The sequence below is a fragment of the Galendromus occidentalis genome, unplaced genomic scaffold, assembly GCF_000255335.2.
Source record: "Galendromus occidentalis unplaced genomic scaffold, Mocc_1.1 scf7180000077497, whole genome shotgun sequence".
Classification (NCBI taxonomy): Eukaryota; Metazoa; Arthropoda; class Arachnida; order Mesostigmata; family Phytoseiidae; genus Galendromus; species Galendromus occidentalis.
In genome coordinates this window covers 1,836,799-1,848,185 of record NW_003805485.1, presented here as the reverse complement: position 1 = coordinate 1,848,185, position 11,387 = coordinate 1,836,799, and the positions used below count along the sequence as shown (strand labels likewise).

Here is an 11,387-nt window from a genome sequence, read left to right as displayed (position 1 = left end):
GTCACCGCAAAGAGGTAGAGTAGAACAAATGGAAGGCACAAAACAATCTACTGACAATGAAAGGTGACTACACTGGCTGGAAGGCCTTCTCGACTCACAACATTAAGTTCATTCGGCGCTTTTGCTTGCTGGCGAATCTGTCGATTATGGATTCTTTGCCCCACTCATCGTCTCGATGGATGTTGGACACTCTCCGGAAGAAATTACGGGGGGGGGAACCTCCTCACCTTCTCGCCGGGCAACTTCTCCCCCCGAATATCTCGAGCTTTCCAGCCTATTTTGCGTATTATATGCCTACTCGCCTTCTGCTTCGCCGCTGAGCTCGGGCGTCTCGCGATCGGTCCGTCTATCATGTATGAAAGAAACGTTATTAACTAGTCCTCCAGAGTCGTTAACAACTCTCTGCACCCTATCGAGTTTCCTGCCTATAGCACTGTTCATGCTATTCGCTTCTGGTCGCTGCCATGAACTTCAGAGTGATGGACTCACAGAGCACTCCGTTTACGAACGGGGGAAGGGTGACCCTGACTTTCCGCTTCCCCGTCTCGTGATCGATCTCGGGAAATATAGAATGCGTTTCGTTCTCCCATGCACCTGATACCCGATTCCTTCAAAGGTCGATTCAACTATTTCATCGAGCAACGGCGGGATACTGTTGCTCCGGATAAGTCTACTTTTCGTCACGATTACTTCGCATAATAAGCTGATTTTTCCAGGCGTTGTCGCAGTTCCGTTCAGGTCCGAAACTCCCTTGGAAACCCGATTTCAATACCCCATTCAAAGGCGGCATGGAAAAATTCCCCCTGTGGGCCGGTCGCGCTGCTCCATAATTTGCAGAACCAGATCTGCGACTCGCATTCTGGAAGAAGTAAGGGGTGAGCGCTGGTGCATATACTAATAGGAAAGAGCGCAGCGGTGGGATTGAAAGACGGGATTTGATAGTTTTTCCCCAATTTTCGATTGGGTCTCGAGAGTCTACTGTGGAAATTCCGGCGGTAATTGGCGAGACCTACATTGATTCGCGTACGAGATTTCCATTCTACCAGCGGAAACCTCATCATAATTTGTGTCGCATTCGCAGAGTTATTAGATGTCAAAAGCGGACAAGATTTCGTTACACGAAGACGAAGTTTAGTTGGAAATACCCCTCATTCAAGTCAAAAGTCTGTTCTAATTCCGTTGATCTGAATCGCTGAATTTCCGGAGAGACACTCTCATGATCGCCCCAGGGTTCTTTGTCGGATCCGCATATTGGCGACCCCGTCACGACTCTAGCAGGAGAGGGTCTCCACCTAGATTATTAGGGGAGCCGAGATCATTGACTTGGGTTCAATTCTTTCTTTTTTGTCCCTCCACTCGAGGTTTTTAGCAAAATGAGATGAAACGGGGAGCCGATCGGGAATCCTCTTGCATGAAAGGTACTTGAACGAGTTCTTTATTATACAGAGAACCGAGCGAATCTCAAACCTGTCTCTTAAACGAATATTCCTAACGAGACTCTTGCTTTCTTTATTCCGGCGGAGGATCGGGAATCTCGTAGCCACAAGCAGCCATCAAGCCGTTGAGCCAGAAGCTTGGCTTCCAAAATCTGAACCTCTTCCAGGAGAAGAACCTCTCCAGTTCCTGCGACAAGACGTCTTCATCCGCTGTCGGCTCCGCCGATCTAGCGAAATCACGGTTATCCGATATTTGAGGGCCTCGCCATTCGTCGTATCTCGCCATCCTTGCTCGCCAAGTCTCTTTGTCAACAGCATAGTAAAATCCTAGTCCTGAGCCGACTGAGATTACGGTGTACCAAACTCCTGCCTTCAGAACGGTCCTGGAAAGATCCAAATTAATACAAGCTCACCTACGGAGGGTCGACAGGAGTGGGACCTGGTGAAATTCTTAGCATTGAACTGCATTTAAAGCTGGATTTCTCGTGTGCGGGGAGCGATATCTCATCATTCATAAGTAGGTCAAGTGGAAACCCCTCATCGCGGCGGGCCCCGGGGCGACCTCCAAGTGCCTCTGTCGACTCTGGATCAGGGGCGTATATGTATAGGATTTATTTTGGGAGGGGCCAGCAAGGTTTTTGGGGGGGGCAGAATCATGATGATGATGATGATCCCCATAGACCGCAATGTACGAAGGCGGCATTTCGGGGAGGGAGGCGATTCTCCCTTATATACGCTGCTGCTCCGGAAGCCTCCTGTCGGAGGACCGACTCCTGGGAATACCCACTCTTTGAATCCCTCCGGATCATCCGAGAGAGGTCTATATCAGCAGAGAGCTCTTGGGTGGAGCGGTGGGCTGCGACTCATAGAGACGCGGATGATCACGTCGAGTCTGAGCCCTTGTTGACATCACGAGGTTGGCTCCCCTTTTAGAACTTCAACCGGAGAAGGTAAGCATCGATTTTGGGAGATCGCTCATCGCGATCGAGCTCGGTGGAGGTACTAACCTATGTGCGAGCGTTCCTCGCAAGAACCGTCTCCTACTCGAGGCTCTGTATGGTGGCTTGAGCGGGTCCTGGTAGTTGATAGCCATCTCCCAGGGAAAGAAACAAACGGGATTAGAGTTCCGCGCACCCAGACAGTAAGGGCCGTCAGGGCTAGGGCATGCAGCGAGAAAGCAGTCAAAACATAATATTTACGAGAGGGTGTTGATGTTTCTCTTGGCAGGCAGACGACGACTGCGCGCGGCAGATTTTGAACACAAGGTCCCCCGGTTCCCCCGACGATTCCTTGCAATGTGAGTCCCTAGTAAGATTGCGATTCAATCCTAATCCTGATAGATGCCGATTATCTCGTTTAGCTCTATATTCGAATCGTACACGAGACTGCTGTCTCTCATCCGACGCTCCGAAACCTCAACAAGCGTAATGCATATCGGAGGCTGGAAGCGTTCCTTGTTCATCGTGATAATGGCCTCAGAGAGTTGTACATCGAGGAATCATTTCTACTCGAGAATTCGAAGTACGCGAGCGAACGGTGCGCCGGATCGATCAAAGTGAACTTTGCCGATCTAGTCCCGAGCGTCTTCGCACAGGGATTCCTAATCGTTGTCGATCTCCCTCTTGATGTGAACCCATGGAGCACCACCTCAGAGCCTATCGCGAATTCCTATTCCTTTTTATTGGATCCTATTCCTTGTCACAAGCCGTCGATGCCTAAATTAGAAATGAGACCATTTCCGCGACGGAGGCTGCCTGTAGGGGTGGTCCGTGACGGCGCATGGTTTCTTATGGTTCGAGCTGGGGCATGACCAGATACTTGAGGGTCTCCACAATATGCTTACTCGTGAATTGAGGATGTGACCATTTGCGACTTATTTCCGGAATCCGTCGAAATCGACGGGATTTTTGGTTTGAAGCTGAAAATCGGATGTTATATAATGCTTCAAGCCTACGTGGCCTTCTGAGAGGAATAATCCAGAGTCCGCCTCGTTTAGGTCTGGGATTCCGCGCTTCCGTTCAGGCGTCATCACGAATCACGACGAGTGGCTGAAGATTTAGCATGAACGCTTGCGATCCGGATATCTTTGCAGGTATCTCAACATATTTTCTCGAGCTCCGACCCGTCAGGAGGAAGTTTGGCTTAATGTCATGCTCAGACACCGCAACAGGGGAACGATGCTTGACTTGAGCGAGCGGGTCAGCCGCCTTGATGGACTCGAGCGATCGGAACAGGCCCCGTCCGAGCCCATTACAAGTCGGGGATTCAATCAAGAAATAACGTAGCCTCGAAGACGAGGACTTGCAACAAAAACTTGGCAGCCCAAGATCTTGTCGCTACTCTATCCAGGCTTTCGCGGCGGATCTAATTCGTAATCTCGATCCCAACATTTTGCTCGACTGAACGGACAGACCATTCCCCTCAAAGGATGTCCGTCTCCGGTGATATGCTAGCTGCCCGTGAAGGAAGAAGGGCGATCGATACGCTTAGGCGATCGCCTGTTAATCGCGTAGTTTCCAGCCCAGTGGTGACCTCGAAAGCGGAGATATCGACAAGTTCCCAGCCCTATAACGGTCTCTTATGTGTAGCATGAGGGTGCCATCTCATGATGGAGATTAATATCATTGGGGGGAGATATGGCACGGGCGCAAGCGGAACGAGCTGAGAGCTCCTCCAGCAGGGGAGGAAACATCAGTGCAGATTCTGATGAAAACTCAGCATGGAGCGGCGGATTCAGGCGGCGACCGTGTGATCTTCTAAGAGCCAATGGGTGTTGGGACCTATCTCTCAAGATTTGCCACGGATGATTTGTCGTAGTGTCAAATACTCTGAGCTTGAGGCTGCAGAAGGCAAGACACGCTTTCGGCTCCATTCCGAAACCTGGCGAACTCTCTCTCCGAACCGCACTATCGCTCTTCAGCATAAAGATAGCCCCAGTCGCCTCCTACGGCATTCAGCTCATCTGGGAGCATCTAGAGCAGACTCATTTTGAGAGATTCGATAAGCTCAAGGCGAGCTATCTAAAGATTATCCTCGGGGTGCATCGTTCATCCAGAAATCGGCTCGTTTATCTCCTGGCGGAAACTCCGCTGTTCACAGAGGAACTCCGAAAACAGTACCGCCTGCCGATGACCGCAACCTTCCGGAAACACCTCGAGACCTGGCAGGAAAAATTCTCCGACATCAACGTGGATTTCCTGAGTACTCCTGCGATGACGAACGACTGCTGGAAACAACAAAAGTTCGGCAACAGGCACCGCCTGACCAGAGGAGCAAGCCATGGTTTTCACTTCCAGATCTGTCGAACATCAAACGCACACACTCCGAACGAGGACTGTTATTGTGAGCTCTGCGGTGCAAGCTGCCCAGAGTATCATTTTTACCATTGTAGAAATCAGAAGAATTTCAAGTGGAACGACGCCTGACGGCGTTTCTAATATATGCATTCTTGCCTTCACACCATTAGATGGTAAATAAAAGCAAATTTTCGATGGAGCGTAACAAAAAAAAATACTCTGAGCTTGTGGAACATGTCAGTCGATATCGTTCCAAATTCTTGTGCTGGAGAACGCGCCGGCCCGTCAAGCTTGGGGCCATGCTAGGACGCGAATCGATCTGTTTGACAATCTGTGTCCGAATGGAGAAGCTGATTTGGGGCACTGCATCGTCGGCTTTTCTGTTGGCCGCAACGCTTCGGGAGAACTTCGGAGTAGGTGAGCCGCCGTCGCCAGAGTTCGCAGCCTCCTTGTATGTTTACGACTCCCTGCTGAGCCTCAAGAGCACCTCCGAGGCTGTTGACTTCGTCGATCGGGCATTAGCTGCCGCTAAGATATCACTGACAAAATGAAAGTCTAACTCTGAGAAGATTAAGCAGCACCTGACCGACACTGAAGTCGATCCAGCGGCTTTGAGGACCGAGGGATCCGATCTTCTCAAGGTTCTTGGCCTGTCTTGGAGCCCGGGTTTATGACGTCTTCCGTTTCTCGCTGACGGCTTCAAGTTAGCGTGTTCGAGGGAAGAACCTTTCAACAAAGCGGGGAGTTCTGAGTGTGGTCGCATCGGTTTACGATCCATTACGATGGCTGTTACCCTAAGTCATCCGAGGCAAGCTCAAGGAAATATGGAGCGGCGATCTCGAGTGGAATCAGGTGGTCTCAGAAGATTTTCGAGAGGAACTGTCGCAATGGATCACCGAGGCGGAGGTTTTCGACGGAATTATCTTTCCTAGACGATATTCCCCGTCCGACAGAAGGCCTGATGGATACCGACTTCATGTATTCGGGGACGCGTCACCCAGAGCGTATGCCTGCGCGGTGTATATCGAGACGCGGTCTCTCTCCCACGTTTGGAGCTGCGCGCCGCACTGATCGCGGTCCGCTTGATAAACTCCCTGGTGGAGCGAATGCGCACTCCGTTCGAGACTATTCATTTCTACACGGACCGCAGGTGGAAGGCGGCGACCTCGAGCTAATTCGCAAGGAGATTCGCAAGGTGGTCGCACCGATAGTGGTGAGTCGGCCCACTTCGACCTCCAAAGGCACAGCTCAGCCGGCCGAGCGATCCGAGTTCTTTCTAACGTGTTGTTGTTCGCGCTCCGGGCACGACGTGCGCCTACCCCGGCAAGAAATATCCTGAGGAAGAAAGCCGAAATCATACTCATCCGCGAAACTCAGCGAGAGTACCTACTTCCAGAACGAAATTTCTTCCAGCCTGGCTGGGAACGCATCGAAACTCAATATATTCGATCTCTTCTTGGACGACGAAGGACTCCTCCGTGCGAAGACCAGACTCATAAAGGGTCCCTTCTATACATTCGAAATGAATGACGAAATGAACCCGATCGTCCTCCCAGGGGAATCCCATCTCGCGCTGCTCCTTATAATTGACGTCCTGCGCATCAATGCTCATTGTGGGGTCGCGAATGTCCTCTCGCAAAAAACGTCGCTTCTGTGTCACCCGCGGTAGAGAAATCATAAAGGCTATCCTGCATCGTTGCATAACCTGTCGCAGACGCCACTCGAGACCAGCGCAGCAAATCGAGGCACCTCTACTCGCATCAAGAGCAAGTTTCGAGGCTCCGTTCAACACCCGTGGCCTGGATTTTTCGGACCCTTTTACGTGAGAAATCGTCAAGGCTCTCTTAAGGTGTACGTCGCCGTATTCACGTGTGCCGCGATCCGCGCTGTCCACCTCGAGCTCGTAAAATCTCAATCAAACGCTTCCTCGCTGCACGGCCGGCGTGCAGGCGGATAATCTCGGACAAGGGGGCCTTCTACGTTTTTTCGCCGCTACCGACATAGAACACCTTTCTCAACTCCGTGAAAAATCATCCCGAGGTCCGTGAGTTCCTGGCCCGACGCTCCATAGACTGGAACTCCACCTGTCCCCGATCCCCGTGGCAAGGGGGTTCTCCGAAAGGGCGGTCGGTCTGTTAAAATCCGCTCTCATCAAGACATCGGGCCGCAGTCTTGTCGGGTCTGAGGAGTTTCGGACCATTTTGTGCGAAATGGCTGGTGTGATCAACGAACGCCCGTTGACTCATGTTTCCTCCGGTGTTGGCGCGCCAACTGCCATCAACCCCGCACATTTCATGCGGGGTGGCCCGCAGTATCCGCAAGTCGCCCCGTTGCTGCCAATAGATCAGATGCGCAGTGATGAACTGATAAGCCCTGGTGACCTGCGAAGGGACCTTGCCAGTCGTTCGACCTATTCAAAAAAAACTCTCGGTTCCTGTGTGATAAGCCTTAATTAATCCACATCCCATCGACCTGATGTACTTAACTTGTGATTTTAGTCGATGATTGCCCGCAACTACGAAGACTAATATGCCGGTCTGAGAATCGTAATATGTAATTTCACCTCATTGCTATGACTCGTCACTCAGGTACTCGATGCCCGATCATATGGATTGTAAATACTGTAACTTAACTTCAGACCTGGGGAACGCTGACTGTGAGCGTTTCGGGGTTGGGTGTCAAATACTATAAGCCTGTGGAACATGTCAGTCGATATCGTTCCGAATTCTCGCGCTGGGGAAGCACCCCCTTACTCTCTCAGGTTGAAGAGATCGTGTGTACAGGTGCCAAAAAGGAAGAGAGCCACACGGTGGCCCGAGTGATGACGCATAATCCAGTCTTTCTCCTGTTATCGATTCATTCCGGAAGTACCCAAACTAGGTCGTCGTCAGTACTCCACGGCGTCTATGATAGCTCGAGATTTACGCTATACTCTGAGAGGAAAACGATAATCCAGTTTTCGAATCCTGAAATAAGTCCTCACTGTCTTAAATATCGCATCGCTTTGGTCAACTGAGAATCGAGACTCTCCGATGCTGCGCATCCCCAGAAAACTCCGGACCTGAATCAGAAAACTCCGACTGGGCGAGAAAAGCAATTTTTAGCATCAAAATGACTCGAGAAATCTGCGCAACAGAAAAGCGGCCCGTTAAGCTTGGGCCATGCTAGGACGCGCATCGATTTGATTGACAAGTTTGGTTGGACATCGATTATGATTTGGTTTTATGCCAGTCGTGTTATTCGGCAGACGTTTTTTTTCGTCCAAGATATCTTCCCTGATTGATTCCTCACACAATGGTGCTCTGTTTTGGAATTCTGCGTCACCTGTCCACCGACTCGTTTTGTTGAGCCCATTCTCGAAGGTTTGTTTGCTCGTCGTCTAATGGGAGGCCTGCTCGAGATTCAAAGCCCAAAAATGATGGGAGACGTAGAAGACTTTTCGTTCTAGAATCTCCGGTGGCGAGGTGTTATGATGACAAATGCGGGTCAGCATTCCTCTCGGGGAGAGCTCGGAAAATCTCACAGTCGAGAGCGTAGATCATCTCGGGCGAAGAAATCCGGAGACTCTCTCGGCGATCCAATAAAACCGGCGTAAGTTTGGTTTCAGATCCCTGGAAGCCTTCAAGCGCTCCTGACCGATTGTCGCGGCGGGCAAGTAGAGCATAATAATCACACTAGGAATCATACTACGCGTAAATATCGAACGGCTTGCTGCCCATCTCCGGATTTTCCAAATCAGTCAGAGTGAGCCTCCGCGTTTCCTTTCTTTTGAGTCGGTGTTGCACGCTTGATCGACCGCCAGCGGAAGCTGCCGCTTATTCATAGCGGTCTTGCTCCAACACTGGTGACTTGTTTATGCAAAAGTATTCAACGACCACCTGGAAGAAGGGAAGTCGCCGTAAGAGGGCTGGGCGACGGATAGAGAACGACCTTGGATGGCGGAGATCGCCCGAATGATGGAAAGATTCCGGCCCAGTGAACTCAAATAATCGCTCTCTCCGGACGCTCTCTTTCATCCCTGATCCTGGCCTTCTGGATGTTGGAAGAGCTCTACCATGGATCGAAATGTTCCTGAATGGAAGCTGACTAGTCGGAGGGAGATCGAGTTTTTTTTGAGAGTGGATGTTTGCGCTCCCAAAATCAGTCGAGGCTACCGAAGGGTGCCAGCGCCCGAGCAGGCGTTTGTCACGGAACCTGAAGTCCAGCTCATCTTCAGTCATACAGCCTTATCATTTTGATTCTGATTGTGAGTGCAGCCACGGAAGGTCAATGATCGGGGAAGTCAGACACCGAAAGCTTGGTTCCTCGGCCAGCGCTCCCCCAATCGAATGAAACTTGTCGGTCTCGATTGGCATTCCTGTTCAACTCATTCGTCGCCGGTACGCGATGCAGATCGAAGCGAGAGTCGAGGAATGCAGGAGAGCGACTGCAGGTACAGTCAGATGAGCGAAAGCGTACGATCTCTTTGGGACACGTAGGTGCCGATTGCTCAGAGCGTCGACAGCTGGAGTTCTTGGTCAGCTTCGGAAACTCACTGGTGGAACCGTTTCAATTACAACCTATGGTCCTCGACCTACGACGAGTGTACGAAATTCGGGCTCCTCTTCTTTGAAAGTTTGTACATAGGTGGGGCTGAGTCGATCCGCATATCACTTGCAGATTTGCGTCCACCGTCGTGGAAGGTCGCTAGTTTGGTCGCTTGGAGCCTGCATACTCCTACGGAACTCGGAAATGCATTCCATACCTTGCCTCTCCTCCTCTGCAACATATTACCATTGGCTCCACTCGTAAGAGAATCGTATATGACACGAAGCCGCGTAAAGGAGGAAGTTTCGTATTTCCGAGTTTCCTCTTATAAGCTCTGCTCACTTGGAATCCCTCGTCCACTAACGAATGTTACGGTCGAAACCCTTTCTGGCTGACCAGGCCTCGCCCGACCTCCACTGTAGAAATGGAGTCGTCGAGGAATGACGAAGAGCAAGAAAGTAAGCCGGAGGATATCTCCGACGATCGGAGAAAGTTATCCGGGCCCCGATGTCAAGCTTCCATCGCCCTTTATATTCGCTTCTGACTGAATTCTTTTTTCGTCCCAAGCTCCTGGAGTACCGTCCTCGCGAGCTCCGAGGGTTCACTTCTCGCCTAACACTGGTCGGGTACGGCTTCATAAGTAGAGAGCATCATTCTCCGGGCGATTTTCTCAGGACATGGATGTCTTTCACAAAATCAAGTCGAATAATTTCTCATCTATTCGAAATACGGCTCCAGTTGAGCCGTCCGGATCACGACGTAGCGAGCATGAACAGCAAGCAGCAGTGAAGAATGACAGCAGCTGGTGCATTCACGTCTATAATTTTGTATATCATCTCATGGCCAGGCTCGGGAAAGAGACCGGGACCACGGATGGGAATACTGGGAATATGTCGCTCAAATGACTTCAACTAACTCATCTAGCATTACGGCGATTAGTGTCGAAAACCCAAAGTCCCGCTGCAGCGGAGGCGCTCGGTGATCTCGTCGTGTTTCGAAGTAGGTACTCCCAGCATACCTTGTTCCGCTGAAAGGAAACCAGCAGCCCAAAGCGCAGCACCTCCCAACGGTCGTTCGTCCTATGGTGTTTGTTGAGTGCACACTCAACGCGTTCTTCTCCAATCGAAGTCGTTTCTTTAACGTGAGATAAATAGCGTAGAAAAATAAGGAGATCAGCGCTCGCCGATCGTTGTCGTTGCATGAGTAGGACCTGCTTTCAGCGGTGTCGACGATGACCACCACCGCCACCCGCCACCTTTTTGACGGTTGCAGTGGTCGTCGAACACGGTCGATGCCGAAGTAGCATCGAAGTCAGTACGAAGCGAAGGATGTACAACGGCGAGTGAGATGGCTGGCAGGCGGGCTGGCCGGCCGGACAGCCGGCCGTCCAGAAAGCACGGCCCTCAGCGTTGAAGAAGTCGTCTCGGCCATCTATCGGCGACGAAGTAACCCTTTCCCGAATTTTCGATGTTATTCTTAAACGGCACTAATTCTTAGATCGGCGCCGGTCTTCACTCGCAGTGGCGAATCCTCGCCGAACGGGTTGTTCGATCGCGCGCCACACTCATACACAAACACGCACACAACTCAGCAAGCATCGGAATATCTTTTCTATCCTATTCCAAGGAGACAAACTCCGTATGCCGGACCGTACACCGCTCCGCTGGCACCGGATGGACTTCAGCTTCCGAATCAAGTGTTGAACGCTGTGTTGTTGAACATCGGGTTCAGGATCGATCGAGTTTATTAATCGACTTGGTTAATCAGTGGTTACGTGATTGGACGATCTGGACACTACTTCTCAGCGTGGGAATGTCCGTTGCTACAACGGATAAACAATCACTGTAACGGTACGTAGGGGAAGAAGTCTGTCGAGAGCTCACTCACTCAGGGTCCGAGTATCATTAAATGGTATACCGAGCGTGACAGCCTGGTGAGGACACGGCTGATGGGACAATTTTCTGAAGGATTGACAGCGCGCACGGCGGTCAACGAATCTATCCCTGTCGCGAGTCCGAACATTGGCCGTTTAGAGTTGAGACTTTGCACGTCACGAGCACGTGTCTCGCACTAAGCGAGTGACTGATATAGGCACATTGACGTGACAGCGGGAAGTCGTGTAAGTTCT

General features: G+C 51.1%; 1 protein-coding gene across 1 annotated transcript; it reads right to left on the bottom strand.

The window, feature by feature from the left end:
* Positions 1 to 1,386: 1,386 nt before the first annotated feature.
* LOC100903185 (uncharacterized) lies at positions 1,387 to 2,613 on the bottom strand. The gene is made up of 2 exons (XM_003746480.2): positions 2,444 to 2,613; positions 1,387 to 1,819 (listed from the first exon to the last, which is right to left on the bottom strand). The coding sequence occupies exons 1-2, from the start codon at positions 2,527 to 2,529 to the stop codon at positions 1,510 to 1,512; spliced, it is 396 nt and encodes a 131-aa protein (XP_003746528.1). The 5' UTR covers positions 2,530 to 2,613; the 3' UTR covers positions 1,387 to 1,509.
* Between the last annotated feature and the right edge of the window lie 8,774 nt (positions 2,614 to 11,387).